At 39.4% G+C, this 24,612-nt stretch overlaps 1 protein-coding gene across 12 annotated transcripts in view; it reads left to right on the forward strand.

Moving 5' to 3' along the window:
* Positions 1-34: 34 nt before the first annotated feature.
* Positions 35-24,612, forward strand: part of DENND2C (DENN domain containing 2C) — a 52,748-nt gene continuing 28,170 nt past the window's right edge. For 6 of the 12 annotated variants that reach the window (XM_059673220.1, XM_059673229.1, XM_059673232.1 and 3 more), the window contains exons 1-5: positions 401-557; positions 18,207-19,221; positions 19,756-19,892; positions 20,318-20,430; positions 21,000-21,170. In XM_059673220.1, coding sequence (XP_059529203.1) covers positions 18,395-19,221; positions 19,756-19,892; positions 20,318-20,430; positions 21,000-21,170 — 1,248 coding nt within the window. In that variant the 5' untranslated portion in view covers positions 401-557; positions 18,207-18,394. Of the gene's footprint in view, positions 295-400; positions 558-2,889; positions 3,143-5,702; positions 5,781-7,602; positions 7,729-17,783; positions 17,886-18,206; positions 19,222-19,755; positions 19,893-20,317; positions 20,431-20,999; positions 21,171-24,612 lie in introns of those variants that run through there. The other 6 variants (XM_059673225.1, XM_059673226.1, XM_059673227.1 and 3 more) reach the window with 6 other exon arrangements.

Genomic DNA, 24,612 nt, shown 5'->3' on the forward strand with positions numbered 1-24,612 from the left:
CAAATTCGCACCACACTGCCATCGCCCGGGACATTTGCTCCTTGAGCTCCGCCAGGGAAACGGTGACCCCGGGCCTACTGCGCTCGGCGGCAGGAGACACGCCCATGGTTTCCTTGAGCGAGGTGCGGTTTGCATCACCTGCGGCCGCGAAGTCGGGTCAAGTTCAGGTCCGTCGCGGAGGAGCCGGTCCGCAGGCACCGCGAGGGCCCTGCAACTTTGCTAGAGGCCCCGGCTGCACGACAGTGGCGACGGTCGCCAGCTGCGCAGCGTCGCGGCACCGAGGTCCCGGGCAAGGTGCTGGCCCCTACGCGGACCCGGCGGGGGCGGTTCCCCTATCGACGGAGCCTGGCAACGCCGGGGGCGGGCCGAGCGTGAGGGAAGGAAACAGCAGCCAATCAGAAACCTGTTTGGCCGGGCGGGGGCGGGGCCTTCGGCCGGGCCTGCGGGGGCGGGACGGAGCCGACCCGAGTGGGACAGACGGGACTTAGAGCCTCCGCTGAGGAGAGGACGGGAGCCTCGCAGCCCGGCCGCGGGGGCGGCGTCGGGGCCCAGGACAGGTAGGAGCGGGGGCTTCGAATCGGGGCCACGGAGGTGTCGGCCCCGACCCGGCTGTCTCGGCACCTCCCGGGCCTCGAGGGGCGCGTGGGTGTCCGGCCCCGAGGACGCGGGTTTGGGGCGCCCCGCCTGTCGCCCGCGGTGGTTGTGGCGGAACCGGGCTCAGGGTCACCCCGCCGCTCAACTCGGGGGCGCGGGGACCATCGAGGCGGCGGCGGTCGGGGGCCCTGCGGGGAGAGAGGGAGCGCCCCGCGTGCGCGAGGAAATGCGGGGCCTCGTCCAGGACGAGCGGGTTTCAACGGCGGCAGACGGCGGCCAGGGGCTTCAAACTGAAGTTTCGTGTTTTGATTCTTAGCAGACTCCGACACGCACAACCGCAAAAGTCGAGTCGATTTTGATTTTAAAACCTGACAATGGAACATGTTGGAGCTTTTGAGTAACCAGAGTAGCCGCGGATGATGAGATGATGAGTCAAGGGCCGGAGTCTTGGCCAGGACCCACGGACCGCATGCGGCGTGGACCTCGGTCAGGGTGACTTTTCTGGGCCTCCTGTCCTTAGCTCTACGGATGCTCATGCCTGGGGGTGCTCCGAGGGCCGAAGGAGAGGAGAGGACTCTGCGCATGTTAGGTATCCTTATCGGACCGTGTACCAGCCTCGTGCACATGGACGAACAGCCAGGCACATAGTAGGAGCTCCGTAAGCCTTTACCCCAACGCTAGTGATGGACCTACAGTGTTTTAGACAACATCCCGGATCTCTGTTTACCGTGTAGATCAGTGCTTCCAGCCCGTTTCCCACAACATCACCATTGTTTGCAGGGTGGTCCGTGTTTAACTGATGAATGAATTTTTCCAGAGTAGCACGTGTTACCTGTCCACTGCTCCTCAATCATCTACCGCGGAGCAGCCTATGGATGGCTGTGGCTTAAGTTACCTGGGAAAAAGGAAGCTGGGAGTGTTGCTTCACATCAAGACTTTTGATTTGCTTTTTTTAAGAGTTAAGTCCTCCGAAACAAAACGAATGTCTGGCCGTGTTTTGTTTTGTTTTTGTAAGGGCGTTATTATAGACATTTGCATCCTTCTCTATGGGTTTGAGGGACTTAAGAGGGAGACTGGAAATAAAACAGGGAAGAGCAGCTTGTAGCCAGCAGACTTGTACCGGGGATAATTCTGGGCGTGTTCTGAATTAGTTTCCCAGGCTGAAACCAGGAAATGCAGTAATTGTGTTTCTTGGCCTTTATTAAATTTTTTTTGTGTTGAACCTGGCATGGATTTTTTTAAATGCAGATATAAAGGAAGAATTTTTTTTTCTGATGTGACAGTAGGCAGTTATCTAAAGTTGGAAATTATATTTTAAATGATCTGTAAAGAATCATATTACAGATGAGGATTTTAGATCATTGAATACCAAGATCAAATTAAATGGAGAAATAAAAAGGAAAGGTCCTAATGAATAGAATTTCGTGTTGCTTTAAATGTTTACATGTTCCAAAGGTTCAGTGAAGATGAATGTTTTGAAACTACTTAAAAAACCCCAATTTTAAATACATTCTCCATATATATATAAACTCCATATATAAATTTTGCTATGATATATAACTTGTTGATATTGGAAGCTGGAAGCCTTACATTTACATTATTTATTGAGTGCCTATTATATTCCAAGGCACAGTTTGAGCACTTACATTGTACAGTATTCATGTATAGGCAGGATATAATTCTTTATTTTGGAGATTGATGCGCTAAAATCAATCTAACAACTGGGCTAAAATAAGTACTGAGAAAGGTGTTTTTAAAACTGGTAACAACACCCACCAGCATTAATCGGGACCTACTCTGAGCCAGGCAGTGTTCTAAATTCTTCACGTGCATTAGCTAATTGAATCCTTACACAGCACCACGAGGGTGATTATTATTATGAACTCCTTGCTCAAAGACAGAGAAGTTGAGTAACTTGCTCATATCAAGCAGCCTAGGTAGCAGAGCTAGGATTCAAACCAAACTGCTGGGCTCCCCCAAATCCTGATCTTACCCTCTGCAGTGTACTGGGTTTCCAATTCTGTGAGTGACTTACAAATAAAATCCAATGGGCATTTAAAAGAGTTCTGTAAAGAAAGTCTTCAAAAAGAAGGAAAGAAAAAGATAGGGAGAGAATAGAAACTGGTATTGCAAGATGTAGATTGAAGACATGTCCAAGCTACAATTTAATTACACTTTGTATATAAGAGCATTTCCCGCCCCCCTGGTGAATGACGTGGGATTCTTTTTGTTTCTAGGTTCTCACTCAGTCACTGCAATTATGGTATCATCTTAATAATGTGAGAGGTGATTATTTTTCAATAAGAAGTGTAAAATGTCTGTTCTTGGACCATGAGTTAAATGTTAGATTGAGGAAAAGAAAATGCTTCCCTAACTTTAAGAAGCTTATAACCAGACATGTAAATACAATTTCAGTGTGATAAGAGTTAAAACAGAGATAAACAGAGTTTACTGGGAACATTGATTAGGAAAATGTGGTGAAGAGCCTTTCCATCATGCTAAGGACTTTGGACTTGATTCAAAAACAATGGAGAGCCAGTGAATGACTGTAAGTAATTAGGAAAGATAACATGGTGGTGGTATGGTGTGGAGGCTGGGTAGGATGGAGAGAGATAAGTTAGAAGGCTATTGCTATTGAGATAGATAAGAGAAGATAAGGGCCTGGAGTAGGAAAATAACAGAGATGAAGAGGAGAGGACAGGTAATGAAATGTAGAATTTACAGGGGTTAAAAATTGATTGGCTTTGAAGGTGAACAGAAAAGTAAACAACTTGGCTTCTAAGCTTGGGAATCTGTGAATAGAGGAACATGTTTTATTATTTTTTTAATGTGAGAGGAAGGTAACTGTTTCAGTTTTGAACATGCTGAGTTTGAAGTGTATGCAACATGCAGTTGGAGATGTCGAGAGGATCCATAGCCCAGAAGGGAGGCTGAGATTGATGATTCAGAGTTTAGTTGGACAGTAAAAGGTCATTGAAGCCCTAAGAACAGACAAAATTGCTTGGGGAGTATATATGGAATTAGAAGAGAGGAATAGAAGGGGTTGTTTATTTATCTATGCTAATTTCATCTCATACATTGTGATTATAAAGCAATAAAATGGGTTTTAGTGGAAGATTAACCCCTTTTACATCCAAATGAATTCTGTTCTTCCACACACACACACACCTCCTCCTTTATTGATTACAGAGAGGAAGGGAGAGGGAGAGATAGAAACATCAATGATGAGAGAGAATCATTGATCAGCTGCCTTCTGCACACCCCACACTGGGAATCGAACCCACAACCTGGGCATGTACTCTGACTGGAGAATCGAACCATGATCTCCTGGTTCATAGGTTGACACTCAACCATTGAGCTATACCAGATGGGCTGAATCCTGTTCTTTTAAAATTTCATTTAGGCTTTACTCATTTATTTCAAAAGTATATTGCCCAAAATATTATTGGAGTTTCTCTTTGTAAAAAAACAACAACAACAAAAAACTTTATAGCAAATTCACGGCCATTCAAGAAAGTAGATCTTCCCATTTTTAAAAAAAATATATATTTTATTGATTTTTTTACAGAGAGGAAAGGAGAGGAATAGAGAGTCAGAAACATCAGTGAGAGAGAAACATCAATCAGCCGCCTCCTGCACACTCCCCACTGGGTATGTGCCCGCAACCAAGGTACATGCCCTTGACCAGAATCAAACCTGGGACCCTTGAGTCCGCAGGCTGACACTCTATCCACTGAGAGCCAAACCGGTTAGGGCCCCATTTTGTTATAGAATTATTTTTTCCTCTACTGTAGTTTCTATTTTCGTGCATATGTAGCCTATTTATCTTAAATCAAAGCTACAAAAGCATATGGTATATAGCTCCTGGAAGTGAGAAATAGTGCTCTTTTACAAAAGAAATCTTTGCGTCCCATAAATTTAGATTATCAATAAATGTCTACTAGTTGATTCATCTTAATAACCAGTCTTATTCAATCTTGGCTCCAAATAGCTTAGGTGTTTCTAAAATTCATTCTCATCCTCAAAGAAGGAAGGTTTGCCATCATGAATGAGACTCAAAAGAATGTATTATGTATGGCTTTGAAGGCTTTTTCAAAAAAGGAATTTCAAAAATATTTTCCCAATTTGTGGTCTCATTAGAATAAGTGTACTATCTGCTAAGGCAGGAATTGGCAAACTTTCTGTAAAGGGCAGATGGTAAGTATTTTAGACTTTATGGGCTATACAGTCTCTGTCGCAACTACCCAATTCTGCCAAAAGAGAGCCATAGACAATACTTAAGTGATTGAGCATGTGTTGGGTTCCAATTAAAGTTTATTTATGGACACCGAAATTTGGATTTCATATAATTTCCACATGTCATGAAATATTATACTTCTTTGATTGTTTTTCCAATTATTTAAAAACTAGAGGCCCAGTGCATGAAATTCATGCACGGGTAGGGTCTCTAGGGGCTGCCAGCTACCGGCGGGGCCTTCCTTCGTTCCATGCCACTCCCTGGTGGTCAGTGCACATCATAGCGATCAATCGAACTCCTGCTCGGTCCAATTCCCAAGGGGGCGCTTTGCATATTAGGCTTTTATATATATAGATGTGAAAACCTCAGAGGGTGTGCAAAAACAGGTGGCCATATTTGGCCTAAAAGTGTAGGCCTCACTCTGCTGTCCCTATCCTACGGGGTGTTCTTTGGAGTACTTGAATTTCTAAGTTTAGTTTTTCAGAAATGGTTATTCAAAGTTATATCTCCTATTTCTAAATTCCAGTACATTTTGTAAAACATCTGAAAATGTTACATTCATCCTCCATTTCTGGAGAGTGAGTGAAAAATGTTTCTTTCACTGGTTTGGAACCTGAGATACAGAGAAATAAATTGACTTCTGCAATGTCAGAATCAAAAAGAGGTTTGAAAATACTTTTCAATATTCAGTACTCCTTTCTGAACCTATAAATCAGCGATCTTTTTGCCTTGGTGGAAGTATCGACATTGAAAGCTGGGTGGGATAAAAGACCAGAATGTGAGTGTCCTGCACTGGCTCCCAGAGGGTTGGGCAGGATGAAATCTTTTGTTTTTTTCCTCTCTGACGTGAATGAATACTTTTCATCCTAAGGAAAAGAAAACATGAAGTTTTTCTTCACTTCCTGGGCATTGTAGCAGGTTATCTGATGGAAGGATAAAGTAAATGATGGTGAGATAAGAGGAATTTTAAAGGACTTTTTCCCCTCTAACTATCCCAGATATTTCTCTTTGCACCTCCTATTTTTTAGGAGGAAATTCAAGATATTGTTTTCCTTATAAATCTTAGATTCCTGGTTGGCAGCCTGAAAATAGCAGTTTTCGCATTCAGTTCAGGCAGTACTGATTGATTTATATTGGTTAAAGATTATTATTTATGCTCTCCTTTTCAAAGCTAGATACCTGACTTTCATGATTTTCATAGCAGTGATAAATGTTTACAACCAAGGACATAGAAGAAGATTATTAGTTTTCCTTCGAAGTTTAAATTCATAGAAATGGCATATTTGTAGATTGTTTCTGTGTGGATGTTAAAATTCAGGACAGATTGGGGTAATTATATGTGTGTGTGGGTACATGTGTTTTATTCTTGCTGCTACTTAAAGAAATGTGCATTTTTCTCTCTCTCTTATTTCCATTGGAGTAAAATACAAACAAAACACTCCAGCTGTCTTGGATATTTTTGAATTGGTTACTTAGCCGTAGGAAGCATAATGTCGTATTTAAATGTTTATCTGTATTCTCTGATACTCTGATTAAATAAGAGTCTATTAAGGCTGATGACAAGAGGTCCTGCTGGGAGGAAATGACACCGTCTGCTCTGCAACAGTATTTGCTGCAAATCCTCTTCCCTGGTCCCTACTTACACTGTCAGGGGTACCATGGAACAAAAGAGAAAAATTCTGCAAGTTAGAGTGATGAGCAATTTGAGCATGATCATAATTCTATGGTTATTATTACGCAGTTAATTTATATTAACCTAAGTCAAGGTCAAGCAAAATGTAGCCGAATTTTATCTGCTGTTGGTAAAAATAGTGAGATGCTCTCTAAACAAGGCTTATTTTTTAACTTTAAATGCATTCATCAAGTGCAATATTGTTAAGAGTTCAGTGATCATTGTACTTTAAATGCAAACTAGATCGATTTGCCCTTAAAATTTATTAGTTAATTGAAAGACAGCACAGAGGTAAAATAAAATACAGAAGCATGTCCAATAGCTGCATCTGGAAGTACAAAAATGTTGAGGAAATGGTGGCTTGAGAAAAAGTATGACTTTTAATGAAGATTATTTGAAATATGAGTTTATCAAATGTGTAAAACCTGACTAAAATCACAGACTCCATGTATCAGTATTAATGTTGCAAATGAAATTTTAAAATCTTTAAAATTAAAAATGATTCTTAAAAACATAGCATACTGGACTTTCCAATAAGCCCTTTCAAATATTTTCAAAGAAAGAAAAGAATATGAAATTATCTCCCTTTTTAGGAAATTGAAAAAGATTCATTATTAATTGTGTGTCAGTGGCATAAGAGAAATGGCTACATATCTCTTGAAAAAAGTAGTTATCTAGAATGGATGTTACGTTTATGATTTTTGACGATAAATCAGCTGAAAATACAAAATTGCACCTCTTGGTGATACCATGCCTCTGTTCTGTACCATTTGGGACATTTCAATAGTGCTTATACTGTGGCTGTAGTCTGGTGCAGATTTCACAGTCTGAATTCATTAGACCACTTTATTATAAGTTACACTATGCTTCTAGTTTGTTAAATATGGTATCAAGATAATTAATAAGGAGGATTTTCTGTGCTGTTTGAATTTAACCACAACAGTATGTGCATATTTACAGAATTTTTGAAACTTTTTAAAAATAATTTTAAGTAATGGAATAGAAATTTTGTTTACAAAACAGAGAGAAATTATTTTATTTTATTGTTGTTGTTTTTTGTTTTCCTTATCTGAGGATATTTTTTCCATTGATTTCTTAGAGAAAATTGAAGGGAAGGGGAGAGACAGAAAGAGAGAAACATCGATATGAGAGAGACACATTGATTGGTTCCCTCCCACAGGCACCCAAAGCAGGGACCAGAGCCAGGATGGAGCCTGCAACAGAGGTACACGCCTTTGACCAGAATCGAACCTACGACCCTTCAGTCTACAGGCTGATGCTCTAACCACTGAGAAAACCGGCTAGAGCAGGAATTATTTTAAACATTGTTTGAAGCTGCTGATAATAGTACTCTGCCCCCTGCCCCCCCCCCCCCCAAGGCTTTCACTGTGTTTTATTGAGTATTTCCTAAAAGCACCCTTTCCACACTCAAGGAGAGGGAGGAAGATAGGCAGGCAGGCAGACAATAGTCAAAACAATACAACTGATAGTGCAGGCATCCTCCTGCCTTCTTCTGTGTGTCCAGGGCAATGGGACTGCTGGTCTTTGGCAGAAACAGTAAGCTGGGCACAGTGAGCACATTGCCCAGTAGGTCATTGCCGGGCTCTCTCCATCCCCTTTGTTCCAGGGCTTAGAGTGCTCTTTGGAATGACTTTTATAGATCTCTAAGCTTTGGTATGCATAGAACATCCTCGGGATCTCATGGATATAATGAAAATACTAGAAGTTATCCTATATAATAAAAGGGTAATATGCAAATCGACCGAATGGCAGAATGACTGTTCGCTCTGATGAGCACTGACCACCAGGGGGCAGACGCTCACCGCAGGAGCTGCTCCTTGGTGGTCAGTGTGCTCCCACAGGGGGAGTGCTGCTCAGCCACAAGCCAGGCTGATGGCTGACAGCTGGCAAGCACAGCGGTGGTGGCGGGAGCGCTAAGGGTGTCCAACTGCAGAATAGGCCCTCTCCCCATGGAAGCGGGCCTATGCCGTCAGCCAGACATCCCCCAAGGACTCCCAGACTGCTTAAGGGCGCAGGCTGGGCTGAGGGACACCCCCTCCCCCAAGTGCACAAATGTCGTGCACTGGGCCTCTAGTTCAATATATTAAAGACTTGTTGAGTAGCCACGTTGTAAAATAATTTATTCAGAGCTAATTATACCTATTGACTGTCACAGTAGAGTCTCATAGTTAAGAGGTGAGGACCTAAGGAGATTGTGCGAATCTAGAATTTTTCTGGTTGAGAGGCATTCTCATTTGGCAGGTATTTCCAATATTTTTTAATAACAAAACTTCAACATTTAACTGATACTTTTTTCCTTCTGCTTTCCTCCCACTTTTATTTTGGTCATCTTTCCATATCTTCACACAAATCTCTACCTCATTCTTTCTAATACTCATGTAATATTCAACCAGGGTGCTCTGTTTGGTTGAGTAGTTTGTGTATTATACATCAGTACCCAGCTGAAGGGCTGAAATCCAGCCTCACGTCTGCTCCTTGGTACAGTGTGCCAGGCTGCCCCTTCCCACAGGGATCCTCTCCTCACTCCACTCTGGCTCTGACAACCCGCACCAGCCTGGCTGCCCCCTCATTCTGCTCAGGCACTAGCATCCCTTGCAGGCTGCCCCTCTGTGGGGCTGCCTTCTTTACCCTGTTTGGGTCCTGACAGCCCACACCAGCATCCCTCTTACACAGATGCTTTCCTTACTCCTGCTCTGGTGCTCTGATACCCTGCTCTGGGCCCTGTGGTCCTTAGCATCAGGCTGGGATGCCTGCCTTACCCTCTTCCACCCAATGGCTTTAGGATGTTTAGGGGACGAGGTGTAACATGTTTGATCTTAATAATAACTTGGATTATTGCTTAATGATATTGTTGGGCCTGAGGGTAAAAACATTGCAAGCCTAATTCTTCATGTGTTTTATTTTAAGTAGTAATTTGAGAGTCTGGAGATGTTTAATGACTATGTAAATGCAGTTTTATTTTCTGTTGCTTTTATATTGTCAAGTGAGATAAAATAGCCAATGAGTGTATAATTTGGGAATGTGACTTGAAAACTTGAGAAATCTGTCTTCTGGCTTTGTAGCTTTAGAATGGGATAGGAAGTTACACTGTAGAATTGGATATGAATGTATGTATTTAGGAGAGCCTGCTATGTCTCTAGTTTTAAATCCTTGAAAAGTGCATCTTTTTATATAACACTAAAAAGTAAGCTGGATACAATTACATATACACTATAATTGCAGCTGTGTAAAAATATGCTTATGAACTAAGACAGGAAGGAAATATACCAAAATATACCCGTGATTATGCTGAACATGGTAGATATAAATATTTTTCCTAGTTTTCTTTCCAAAATTTATAAAATGTATTACTTTATGACTTTTAAAGCTTTTTAAAAATTGCTTCTTTTTAGTTTCTGGAGATTTTTTTAAACCTTTGAACACTCTAGGAAGTAAGAATTTTGTTGCCTTTTTACCCTCACTCCCCTAATGTATTCCTAAGGAGAACTTAGCCAAGTCTGAGTTTGTGATTTGAAAACTAGATTATTCTATAGTTATTCAAAGCTATTTGGGAAGCTGAAAAATTCTGAGTTGGGACAGTTATTTCTTCCTTTAGAGGGGTTTTTAAAAAACATAATTAAATTAAAAGATTAAGATGAACTTCATCTAGAAGGCATTCAGATGGCTAAGAGGCACATGAAAAGATGTTCTACCTCACTAATCATAAGGAAAATGTAAATCAAAACCACAATACTTGTTAGAATGATTGTTGTCAAAAAGAAAAGAAATAATAAGTGTTAGCAAGGATGTGGAGAAAAGAGAACCTTTGTGTACTGTTGGTGGGAATGTAAATTGGTGCAGTCACTATGGAAAATAGTATGGAGGTTCCTCAAAATATTAAAAATAGAACTACCATATGGTCTGGCAGTTCCACTTTTGGATATTTATCCAAAACAAAAGCACTAATTCAAAAAGATATTTCCACCCACTGTTCATTATAACATTATTTATAATGGCCAAAATATAGAAACAACCTAAGCATCCATAGATAGATGAATGCATAGGAAATGCAAGATATATCTATCTTGCCACTTGTGACCACATAGATGGACCTCAAGGGCATTATGCAAAGTGAATAAGTCAGACAAAAAAAGACAGATACCATATGATCTCACTTATATGTACAATCTTAAATATAAAGAAAAAAACAAGGTCATAAATATAGAGAACAGATTGGTGGTTGCTAGGGGTAGGTGGGATAGGTGGGGGTGGGGTGGGAGGGTAGGAGGGCAGTGGCAAAAAGGGTGAAGGAGATCAAAAGGCACAAACTTCTAGCTATAAAATAAATAAGTCATGGGATATAATGTAAAGCATAGTGACTATCCTGTATAATAAAAGGGTAATATGCAAATTGACCCTAACAGCAGAGCGACTGGGAATCACTGGTCACTATGACACACACTGACCACCGGGGGCAGATGCTCAATGCAGGAGCTGCCCCCTGGTGGTCAGTGTGCTCCCATAAGGGGAGCTCTGCTCAGCCACAAGCCAGGCTGACGGCTACCAGTACAGCGATGGTGGTGGGAGCCTCTCCCGCCTCCTCAGCAGTGCTAAGGATGTCCGACTGCAGCTAAGCCTGCTCCCCGCTGGCAAGTGGACATCCCCCAATGGCTCCCGGGCTGCCAGAGGGATGTCTGACTGCCAGCTTGGGCCCAGTCCCCCGGGGAGCGGGCCTAAGCCAGCAGGTGGTCATCCCCTGAGGGGTCCCAGACTGCGAGAGGGCACAGGCCGGGCTGAGGGACCTTCCCGAGTGCACAAATTTTTGTGCACCGGGCCTCTAGTAGCTAATAATACTGTATTGCATATTTGAAAGCTGATGAGATTAAATCTTATAAATCCTCATGACAAGAAAAAAAATTGTAACTATGTATGTTAACAGATGTTTAATTAGATTTAGTGTGGTGACCATTTCACAATGCTATCCAAATATTGAATCATTATGTTGTAGACCTGGAACTAATATAAATGTTATATGTCAATTATATCTCAATAAAGGGTAAATTTTAATTATATAGTTACTAACATTGCATTAATATAATAAAATTGTAAAGTTTCTTGTTTTTAAAGTTAAGTTTACATGTAATTTCCCACACTGTAGCATTTTGTAAAACCTCCTCTTTTGCTGAAACGTTTAATCCAAATCTGACTGTCATACCTAAGTAGTCTTTAAAATGTAGCTCTGAGTCAGCTCTTTTTATCCCCCAGCTGGGAGTCATCAGTCCCCGTGTCCCTCCTACTGCAAGACACATGCTCAGCGCTCTGGTTATCTTGATGAGGTTCCAATCTCCTGGTTTGAGGTGGGCAGGAAATACCTCCTCATTTTCCCTTGGGAGACACACACACACACACACACACACACACACACACACACCACCTAGTTTCTTTAAAGCAGTCCTCTCTATTGTCTCTTGCAATTCTTACAATTAACAAATTGTAATTCTCATGTAGTCTTGACAAGGGTAATGAACCAATGCCAGCAGAGCCAGTTTGGGGCTACACCACTTTGTAATCCTTGCACTTCTTTTTAGAATATGAAAGTATTTGACTCCTATTGTTTTGATTTTTGGCCTTTGAGGCCCCTGCTGAAACTCAGAGAGGACAGGAAAAGTTGCAGTTGACATCCTGTTATATTAGCTGATATTATTGTTATGTCTACCCACAAGCAAGTAATAATACCTAGTGGTTAAAAGCACAAGCTTTGGAGGGAAGCGGAACTAAGTTTGTATTACCTTGAGTAACTTAACCAGTTCAGCCTCTGCTTCCTCATTCACAAACTGAGAATTAAGTGAATAATGAAAGTAGGTTCTAACTAAGCACAGTGCTTGGCACATGCAAACATTTAATAAATAATATTTATCGTTTAAAATGTCACATTACTATACAAACATACCTCTTCTGCAACTCCTGGATTTTTTTCTCTTAACATTTTATTTGCTGAAAATATTTGAATAGTAGTTAGGGTCTGTGGCTGATCAGAAATATGTAAGAACTGAACTAGCTTGAGAGGACTGAGTTGACCTCAGTCATAGCATTAGATAACATTAAATACTCTCTTGTTAAATTATAGCCTTATTTATGGCAGAGGAGCAGTGATGTGGATAATGGACCATATCATTTGATTATTTGGAAAATAGTACTAATGAGCATACATGTTATATATAACAGGGGTTCTATTATAAGAAAATTAGTTTGCATTCCCTCCACAAACATTGTCTAATACAGTAGTCCCCCCTAATCTGCGAGAGTTATGTTCCAAGCCCCACAATGGATGCCAAACACTGTGGATACTATGTTTTTTCCTATACATACATACCTATGATAAAGTTTAACTTATAAATGAGGCACAGTAGAAAACAAACAACAAAAACCAATAATAAAATAGAACAATTATAGTAATAAACTAGTAATAGCAGTATGTGAACGTGGTCTTTCTCTCTCAAAATACCTATTGTACTATACTCACCCATCTTGCAATGGGTGAGATGATACAATATCTACCTGATGAGATGAAGTGAGGTGAATGACATAGGCATTCTGACGTAGTGTTAAGGCTGCTGTTGACCCGATGATATGTCTGAAGTGGGGAAGGGGTTATTGATCCATGAAGATGTCATGTTTTCATCCACAAATCTAATGCCTTTTCCATCTTAGGAACTAATCGTGCACTGTGGCCATATATTTTGCAGTTTGAGATACAACAACAAAAGTAGTACAGATTTCTTTCACAATTTCACAACAGAAGATTCATTCTTGCTGGAGATCTTAGCAACTGCAGCATATGATTTTTGTTCTTTCCTTGTGAAGTCGGGAACTTTCACCTTTTCACTTAAAAGGACGCACTTTATGTATTCTCTTCAGCATATCCGAATTGCCAGCATCACTCCTCTTGTGCTTTAGGGCCATGATTAAGTAGCATAAGGATTACTTGAGCACAAGCACTGGGATACCACAGCAATTGACCTGGTAACTGAGAGGGCTACTGCATGACTAACAGGCGGGTGGTGTAAACAGTATGGATACGCTGGCTGAAGGGATAAATCACGTCAGAGGCAGGACAGAAGGGGTGGCATGAGATTTCATCACACCTCTCAGAACAGTTTGCAATTTTAAATGTTTGACTTGTTTATTTCTGGAATTTTCCATTGCATATTTTCAGATGGCAGTTGACAGTAGGTAACTGAAACCATGGCAAGTGAAACCATAGCTAAGGGGGAATACTTAGCAGAAAGCAGGTGATTTAGACACCAACTGACTTCAGGCTTGAACAATCAGCAGAATTTTAGAGATTTGAACAATGTGGGTAATTATCATCTGATGGATCAACTAGACATTCATTATCTAAATTTGACTGTAAGAGTGCCCACTGTGCAAATTAAACCATTCTTTTCCTCTTTGGCCAGAACAATAAGATTTTTTTTGTTGTTAATTCTCACCCCAAAATTAATTTTTTCATTAATTTTTAGAGAGAGTCAAGAGAGGGGGAGAGACAGAAAGAGAAAAATTGGTTGCCTCCTGAGCCTAACCAGCTAGGACCAGAACAAAAAGATTTTATATCTGTTTTGCTACATCTCTGTCTTATTAATGAAACATTTTTATACCTTTCACATAAAGCATCAAATGTGCATCCCAAAGAAATGTCTAGGTTTATAAAGGAGACATGTATGATAAGGCATGAGTTGCTGGGAGCTTGGTCCCTGTATTCAATATAGAAATCAGATGAGAATTTTTAGCACAGGAATCACTCCGTGAATCTAATTTCCAAGTCTACATTGGTCTCTGCTGAAGAGTCTGCTGCCACATTCTTAGGAAATTCGGATTTTTTTTCTATGAATTGTGATATAAACTTGGCTCACTTAATAATATAAGAAGTTTGTTTGGGAAGTTAGTTGCTTTTGTACTTTATTTAAGGCCTGTTTCGCCAGTGGCCCACACGGCCCATATGGTACCATTTATAGTAACCATACCTAGATTGTCTCTAAACTAGATGACTAAAAAAAAGCAAAATAATAATAATAAATAAATAAGCTAGATTACTAGCTGGAACACCCTCTGATTCCAGCTTTGACTCCTGCAACTTGCCTTGCTGACATGCTACATTCCAACACCAAATAATTTGCATCAGCTAGTAGTTTAAAACTAGATTAGAGTTACACAGAGTTCAAATACCACCAGACTTGTTTCTTGGCTGTGTAACTGTAGTCAAATTACTTAATCCTTCTTAGCCTGCTTCCTTATCTATAAAATGATCCTTATCTATATAATGAGCATTTGTTGGAATATTCCCTGGCTCCCATCCCTCTGAGACTTGAGTCGGGTGCAGGTACTCTACAGCAGTGAGGTGTTCATCCCAGTCCACCCCAAAAGGGCAGTCATCTGCAGACTAGAGCTCTTGAAATCACCTATGCAAATCCATCACCATTTTAAATATCCCAGTGGATAGTGCTCTTTACACCATATGCCAAGATTCTAATCAATCTTGATCATTACAGTTCCACCCACCCCCCGCCAAGAGGTTCTCTGGATGTGATCATACTTATTGAGCAATTACAGTGAGCCACTCACTTTACCAATATTAACCCATCTAATACCTGTCACAGCCCATGAGGTGAACACTATTGTCATTCTCATTTTGCAGATGAACAAACAAGGCACAAAGAGGTTAAGTAACTGATACATGTCCTAGCACTCATTGCCACAGAAACAGAGGTATTTATTTATTCTATGTGGTTGTTGAGGGTTAAATATGAAATTATGTAAGTAAAGTGCTTAAGACAGTTCCAGGCATATAAAACCTGATCAATAAGTGATAGCTACTATTAATTAGTTCAGGAACACACAGTGTACTTTCAAGACCAGTTCAAAGTTTTCTGTGAAGCCTTCCTTAGCCCTTTACCCAGAGTTCACTTCTGTGTGCTCCCATTACACCTGTTAATAATCCTATAATTGACTTCCAATTTTGAGTTCTCCTTAAATATTTCTGTATACTTTTTCCATGATCTCAAGAATCTTAATATTCTGGAGTCATTCCTGCTAAGTATACTTAGAAAAAGAAGACACTCAGGGATGAAAATGAAAAGAAGTAGCATTAATAGCTCATAGAAGTACATGCCTCTGTGATGCTGTCTTGAAAGACCTAAAATAAACCCAAGTCTCAAAATGTACTTTTTACAGAAGGGAATGCTAAGATGTGTTAGAGAAAAATTGAAAATAATAAAATCTGCTCAGGAAGATGGGTAGAAATTTGAACTGCTCACATTATTTGCTTTTTTATGAAGTATATTTAATTAAAATATTACTATAGTATGTCATTTGTAAAGCCTCTGGATAAACTTTTTAATGAAACCCACAGGAATAAATCTTGAATGAAATTCCTCATTGAATTTAGCTAAAATTATTTTAAATGATAAAGGAACAAAGCAAAAGGGGGGGGAGCAAATGTCAAATTGGCTTTTATCTTTTAAACTTTTATTATCTTGCCTATTTCTTGAATAACAAATCTTCAAAGCAAGCACATACAGGATATCAGTCTTTTATCTCACTCCTATCAGAGGAAACCACCTTACACGTAACTAAAAGTGATTCCCCAAATAGCAAAGAAACCTAAAAAAAAAACAACCCACAATATTACCAGTAATAGACAGTATAAACTTCTCAAGCAGTTATTGTGCCTAATTGCAAAGCAAGAAATACTATTCTTCAAAAAAAATTGAATTTTTTAACAGTTCTACAACTCTGTTGAGATCTGTCATGGGAATTGTTTTTAATGAAAAATAATAGTTGATTTAATGCAGATTATTTTCAGAATTTTGAGGCATAAACCAAAGACTCTGAATAATGCTAACTTTGTGATTATGTTCATGGTTGGTTATCATTTTATTTAAAAACTTCCAAATGATTGTAATTCTTCTTTGCTATTCACTGATTCCAATGGGTACTCCTGGAGGTTCTATTTGCCACAGCTTTGTGACCCTATGAGTTATTCCCATAACTAACCAAATGGTGTTTCACACTGAATTTTTGTATTCCTCCCAAAATCATAGGCTTAAGCCCTAATCTCCAGTGTGATGGTATTTGGGATGGGACTTTGGGACAATAATTGTCTGCTGTGTCCCTCTCTTCCACTTTTTACAGGAGGTTTTTTAGAAAGATTTTCTTTGCATCAGACCCTCATCAAAATTTATTTGCTGACAAAGCTGGTTTTCCTACAAACCCACAGGAACAGTTGAAATGAAAGCTGATGCAAGTCCTGCTCTGCCTAGAATACATTTTGAGTGTGCATTGTTGTATGTGTATCAGTTTGGGTCAGCTACACTGACAGAGCTGGGCCAAGATATTTTCCTGCCTGTTAATCAAGGCCACACAGACAAAGCTCAAGGAAGGATGACCCTGGCCTCAGGAAGTTTTGAATCAGTTTCTATTTATAACCCACATGCAGTAGAACTTGAGATCAGGTCTTTACTCAGTTGATAGGAAAAATTCTCTGCCAAATTTTGTATTTGAGGAAACAGTTTATGGGCTTCTATGAGTGAAGCCTCTATGTGAAAGGAAGGAATGTGACAATAACTGTATTTTTGCTGATTTGCGTCAAGGGTGTGGTGGCAGAGATGTGGAAATTTCAGTCAGTGACATAATAGGTTATTACATTTTAAAGCAAGAGATAGTTAATGGTACCTTGGATTGTCTTTAGCACTCTGTGTATTGGGTCCTCTGCTGCTAATAAAAATGTTGAAATAGGGTATGTGATGGGCTAATACTATTTCTCAAAATAGGATAGGAGGAAGAAATTAGCTATTGGTGTTTTTCTAGACTAGCTGGTTCTTCCTTTGGATATATACATAAACCTTTGGTTATTTGAGATGTATTTCTGTTATGTATGCTTTTTTTAAAAATATATTTTATTGGTTTTTTACAGAGAGGAAAGGAGAGAGATAGAGAGTTAGAAACATCAATCAGCTGCCTCCTGCACACCTCCTACTGGGGATATGCCCACAACCAAGGTTCATGCCCTCGACCGGAATCGAACCTGGTACCCTTCAGTCCGCAGGCTGACACTCTATCCACTGAGCCAAACCAGTCAGGGCTATGTGTGCTTTTTATAATATACTCTGTAGGTCCTTATTTCATTAAGAGGAGGTTTTGTAAAGAGTTAATTTATTATAAAATAATATTGTGTACTACTGTGTATAATCTCTTACAAAATCTCATTCTGCCAAACTTTAGGAAATTAAATATGACAGAACATAAAAACTGACAATTTGAGAAATACTACAAGTAATATTTTCAGAATGCCTTTATAGAGTTGAATTACTTAATGGACAACAGGTATGTTTTTATAGACTCAATGTAAATGAATTACTTAGAGATAGGTGGGCAATGTTTTAGAGATGTTTAAAATATTATAGCCCAGCTGGTGTGGCTCAGTGGTTGAGTGTAAACCTATGAGCTAGGAGATTCTCGGTCAGGGCAGGTGCCGAGGTTGCAGGCTTGATCTCCAGTTGGGGGGGCATACGGGAGGCAGTCGATCCATGATTCTCTCATCATTGATGTTTCTGTCTCTCCCTTTCCCTTCCTCTCTGAATTCAACAAAAATATATTTTTTAAAAATTATAAAACTGTTAACGTATTCTTTTCTTATGTTAATAGGATTATTCAAAATAAAGTTGCAGCCATCTTCAGCAAGGTTCAATGATTTAAAAAATTTTATAAAGAAATTTCCAAGTTAAAGATGAAAGAAAAATACTGGAATTATTTGGATTCTAACTGACAGGATAAAGAACACAGAATTTCCCAGTTACATGTAATGGAACCGCAGTAAAATTCATCACTTTGGTATGCACCCAACTGGGAACATGGATGTTGGTTTTTCTCGTTCTGCTGTTCAGACACTGTCAAGAAGCCACTGCAAAAACATCAAACAAAAAATTTCTCAGTGGGAAGGAAGGACTAATGGTATATCTAATCCAGATAAGTGGCACCGAAAGGACTTTGGAACGAAATATAGTAACTGTCATCAGGAGATTCTTCTTAAGAAGAATCGTGTTGCTGAGGGAAAGAGCAAAAAGTTGGATGCAACCAACTCTCAAAACATTGGTCTAGATGTTAATGAAGATGCCAAAAGCCGGGATCAAAGTGAGGATGAAAGTGAGAAACGTGAAGGTAACGATACTCACTTCTTTAAAAGTGAATCAGAATCCAACTGGGTATGTTCCCGTGTCAAACAAATTGAAAGCTGGAAAGAAGTTGCTTTGGATCCAGAGACTTCATTACCTCCAGGAAATTTCTATACCTCACAGATACTGTGGAAGAAAATCGAGGCACTTCCCCCAGATAAAGTCCTCAATTTGGCTCTAGAACATTGTGTCTCTTCAGAAAAGGAACTGAGTTTCAGAGTTCTGGAGAGTTCCTATGGAGTAACCAAGAGCTTGGAAAATATCTATTCTGAACCGGAAGGACAAGAATGTGGACCTTCTATAAATCCTTTGCCAAAACCTCGTAGGACATTCAGATATTTGTCTGAATCTGGTGTTATGCCATGTAAAGAAAGAAACTGTGACAGAAAACACTGTGAAAATAATTCTTGTGCAGAGTCTTATTTGGCCTCTTCTCAGGAACCTGAACCAAAGAAATATGGGGGGAAAATCAGAGGGAGATCTAAAAGGTATGTTTTTATTCAATAGGTAATGATTTGTACGTATTTTCCTTACTGGACCCTGGAGTTCCTTTTTTCTTTTCAAACAGTTTCCATTCCCCTAATTTGATTGTACAGATGTTGATTAACCCGAGGGGAATATACGTATACAAGGAAATAATAGAAGCATGCCTAATAGCTAACACAATCTACTGACATAGGAGCATCAGAAAAACTTCCATTTTCTGTCTTCAAGCATGTGTAGGGAAGCAGGTATAGTCTTCTACTTCATTTAGAGCATGCTGGCCCTAGTCTCCCTTCTTATTAGAGAATGAATTTAAAAAAGGTACCCAATGAAGAACATGAATAGAGATCGGCTAAAAGCCTCCAATTTTCTCATTGTGCATATAGGGTATTAGCTTAGTTTACTCTTAGATTTCTGATAAAACACCTTTATAATTTTGCACGTAAGTCTTTTACTTACCGATTTTTGTCTGTCATACCAATTTAAAGAAGACTAGAGTTTTAAAAGATACAATTTGAACATATATCTCCTTTCTTAAGGAAATCCTTTGAATTTGAAGACATTCAGCACTTCCGAAATCAGAACACACAGAAGATGCATGAAGAACTTGGAAGAAATTCTGGCTCAGCACTTTATTACACACAGTCTGAGGACAATATCTATGAGGATATCATATGTAGGTGTCCACAAACTTTGCAATTCAATTGAATGAGTATGTATTTCGTGGAGCCCTTAGATATAGGATGGTGTTTTCTTTTACAATCAAGCATATCTTGCTCTAGATTTTTCTTTTTAATACGGAAACCTTTGTTGTATAAATTCTTTTATTCTTTAATGGAGTATACAGCTAGTGTAGTGGACTGCTCAGTGCAGAAGTAGATGTTTCTAGTACCGTATTTTGAGAATATTTTTTAGCTTGCTTGGACACCTGAGTAGTTTATAAGCTTAAAGTGCCATTAATTTTGAGACCTCCCTCCCTCCAGCAACGGGGAATAGAAAGCTGAACATACTTTTTAAAAATACGTCTTTTCCTAGCTGTAGTCACTTTGTTTTCATTTAGTTACGTTCCTCTAAACTTATTTTTTGTTTTTGTTTTTTTAGATCCCACCAAAGAAAATCCATATGAAGCTATTCCATTGCAGTCTTTTCCCATGTGGAGATCCCCTTCAGCATGGAAGCTTCCACCCCCCAAAAGTGCCTTCAAAACACCCAAGGTATAACCAGAGAATTAGCATAAGAAAACTTTACATCTTGTTCCCTAGAAAAAGGTTGAAATGGTTTAACTAGTGCCAAAACTGAGAGGCATTAAAATATGGGGTTGTTTTGTAATGGTGTGTTTTTTTTTATTCTTTGTTTTGGGGGTAGCATACAGCTTTTTATTTTCTTTGGTTGGAGGGGTTGTTTGTTTGTTGTTTAGCACTTTAAAAAAAATTGAATGTAAGCACCTTTAGACAGGCCATGAACTTTGCCGTTCACTATAGTTAGTTACCACAGCTCCCTATTAGTCACAGGAAGTCTGGTCCCTGAAAACCTTCACCACTCCTGGAAGCAAAGGCTGCCTTGAGTCAATGAGGACTCTGAGCCATGGTTTTCTGGAAATTGGATTACAATGTAGTGGAAGAACCTTGGATTAGAAGCTTGGTGAAAAAGAAATTACGGTATCCTCATGTAAGATGATTTTAAAGAAAAGATAAATATTTTTCTGGGGTAGCTTTGAATTTTAGAACACAGGCATTAACTAGATGATCTTAGCCTGACCACACTACATTTTCTCCTGTTTTAGCTTCCTCCCAAACCTCCATTCCTTCACCGGAAGACCATGGAACTGAAGAACTCGCAAGCTTATTTAAGGTCAAAGTTCACAAAGGATACCACTTTGCCCGTCACTTTAACTGAATGGAAGCTCTTCCGAGCTGGAGAAGTTGCAAGCAGGAAAAGAAAAAATGTTCCAAGGGTAAGGATTTTCTTTCTTTGACTCTTATTTCAGCATTTATTGTAAGAAAATGAGAATAAATAAACTTTAGATGGATATAAATAATGGGTTAGAACTGACCCACTGGAATTACAGTGGTTCTCAACCTTCCTAATGCCGCGACCCTTTAATACAATTCCTCATGTTGTGGTGACCCCCAACCATAAAATTATTTTCGTTGCTACTTCATAACTGTAATTTTGCTACTGTTTTGAATCGTAATGTAAATATCTGATATGCAAGATGTATTTTCATTGTTACAAACTGAACATAATTAAAGCATAGTGATTAATCACAAAAACAATATGTAATTATATATGTGCTTTCCGATGGTCTTAGGCGACCCCTGTGTAAGGGTCGTTCGACCCCCAAAGGGGTCGCGACCCACAGGTTGAGAACCGCTGAATTAGGAGCTTTGGAAAGCAGCCTTAACTGTAGGTTTTTGCTCATGCATGCAGAAAAATGCCTGGCTTTTGCCAAGGTTTCTTGATGGTTTTGGAAAATTGACTTTAGATCAGTGGTTCTCAACCTTCTAGCCCTTTAAATACAGTTCCTCATGTTGTGACCCAACCACAAAATTATTTCCGTTGCTACTTCATAACTGTAATGTTGCTACTGTTATGAATCGTAATGTAAATATCTGATATGCAGGATGGTCTTAGGCGACCCCTGTGAAAGGGTCGTTCGACCGCTAAAGGGGTCGCGACCCACAGGTTGAGAACTGCTGCTTTAGATGGAGGGCTTCACTTCAGCTACCTTAGTTCTCATTGCAGGTCAACTGCTTGGGTCAGGGAAGCACTAGAATATCGTATATAAGAACATTTTATTAAGCTGTCTTCGGTCTTCTCACTCACTTACATTATTGCCAAAGTGAATTCAGTTTTGTGTGCAAGTTTAGATTTTCAGTAATTACAAAGTATAGGCCATTAAATTTGGGACAAATATTTCCATTCAGCGGAAGAAAAAAAGAAACTTGTCTATTACTTGGGAATAGAAATTTTCAGCAATTATATTAAATAAACTACTTCTTTCTCAAGGAGAAAAGTCAATAAGTCTGTAGTCATCTCAACCAAAGCCAATGGAACCAAAATGAAGAAATGGGGATTATTTGTAGACAAATATATATATTTTAGGAGAGACACTTAATAAATTACATGAAAATATTTTCAAACTCTTTATGATACTTTGTTCTTCTGTAATTCAGAATGTCTTCAGGATTACTGGTAAGAAATTAAAAAAATCCAGTCATTTAAATAGTACTCCTTTCCTTAATCCCATTCGTTTAGCACAGTTTTTGTACCTGATTTTAACACTAAACAGAAGTCACAGCTGTTTCTTGGTTTAGTAACTGATTGGCTCCTTGGGAAATACTCTGTTCCATAATTACTTTAATTCTTCTGATCTATTTCCTGCCCCTCCCACTTTAATATGTGAAAAGTTAAAGACACAGTTTCTAAAATGCACTAAACATATCTCTCTCAGTGAAAAAAAAAATCCTTAGCTGTTTATTCTCCTATGAATGATGAGGAAGAGTTAAAAACCAGAGGTTTAAAGAATTAACCAGGCCTTCAGCAGCCTTTCTCCCCTTCGATAGACCACGCTGGCACAACGAAGCCACTTCCCACATGGCCCAGAAATATCTCATCGTGTGTTCCCAGGGGCTAGAACACACACACAATAGAGACTTCATTTAAGATGTGGTTTTTGGAACGGCATGAACAAATACTTAGGAATTATGGATTGTAGAGTCTAATGAGACCGAGGAGATTTGAGTGCTTTAGACTTCATGCCTCTGTTTTCTGTACTGTGGATCTCCTGACTGCTTGAAGTGTGTTCTTTCTGATTATAGGTGATAGGATCCAACTTTTCCTTTTCTAATATTTCCCAAAGGTTTTGGAGGGGTTTTTGTTTGTTTGTTTGTTTTTTAGAATTATGGGGTGGGAGGAGGAAGATGAGGAACTCTTGATTATCAGGCAGGAACAGACTGTTAGCATTTCTACCTGTGTTCCTCCTTGAGTTACATGCTTTTCAGATGTTCCATTTGCAATACAAATTTTGGTTTTGGAGTGTTTTTCGGAACAATATTCCACACGAAAGCCGTTTTCATTTATTTCCCCTTTGATGACTGGAGCTATCCCTGGAAGAGAAACTGGTTTCATAGTTTGAAAATCACTGATCTAGTCCATATGGCTCTTCCCCACCCTTCCTTTCTTACCCTCCTGTGGAAGCCTAGAGTAGATTCCCTAATGTTTGTGTCACATGTGTACAACAATGTGGTTCCCATCATTTCTTAGGAAGGCTGTTCTACAGTATTTCCTACAATTAGAAGATAAAAGTAGGTTCTTCTTCCTAGCTCATAACCAAATTTAACTTTTCTTACTTTACCTCATCTTTCTTTTTTTTTTTTTTTAATATATTTTATTGATTTTTTTTACAGAGAGGAAGGGAGAGAGATAGATAGTCAGAAACATCGATGAGAGAGAAACATCGATCAGCTGCCTCCTGCACATCTCCCACTGGGGATGTGCCCGCAACCCAGGTACATGCCCTTGACCGGAATCGAACCCGGGACCTTTCGGTCCGCAGGCCGACGCTCCATCCACCGAGCCAAACCGGTTTCGGCTACCTCATCTTTCTAGGACAGATTGTTCCCTTTCCTTTATAACAGTTGAGTATACTTTGGAGTATACTTTTCAAATGCACATTAATATTTATAGTAGTTATGCTCATATTGACCAATGTCACCCAGGTAAGTTTAATTTAAAAAAATGTATACTAGTTTTGTTCATTTGCAACAAAAAATATGTGTTTGCTCTCGTATATCGTTCCGTAGCCCCTAACAGTACCCTTTTACATTGGATTCTTTTATTTGTTTTTTATAATGCTGATATTTAAGGACATTGGTAATTTTTCACTTGCATGGCCGCCACAAAAAATCTTTAAAAGAACAAACTCATCCAAAAATGTGGGGAAAATCTGCATATTGGAAGCACATGTTTCTCACATGTTATTTTTTGCTCTGGACTCATTCACTGCCTATGGATTGCCAACATCGCTGGAGAAACAAGGACAAAAGAGAAAACAAGAGTGTTTTTCTCCAACTTTGTTGGTTATCATTTTATATAATGTTCCTAACAATTGTAATTCTGAGCATTAAATATGTTAAATCAGAATTAATAGTTAAGAAAAAGCTTGGAATTTTAAGTAAAAAATACGTGAAAAAAACTAATCACTTCTTCCTTTTTTAAAGTGGCTGTTGATCAGCTTTAATTCTTTCCTTTTTAAACAAAAATATATTTTATGCCGAAACCGGTTTGGCTCAGTGGATAGAGCGTCGGCCTGCGGACTGAAAGGTCCCAGGTTCAATTCCGGTCAGGGGCATGTACCTGGGTTGCGGGCACATCTCCAGTGGGGGATGTGCAGG

This window comes from Myotis daubentonii, chromosome 18 (assembly GCF_963259705.1).
Source record: "Myotis daubentonii chromosome 18, mMyoDau2.1, whole genome shotgun sequence".
Classification (NCBI taxonomy): Eukaryota; Metazoa; Chordata; class Mammalia; order Chiroptera; family Vespertilionidae; genus Myotis; species Myotis daubentonii.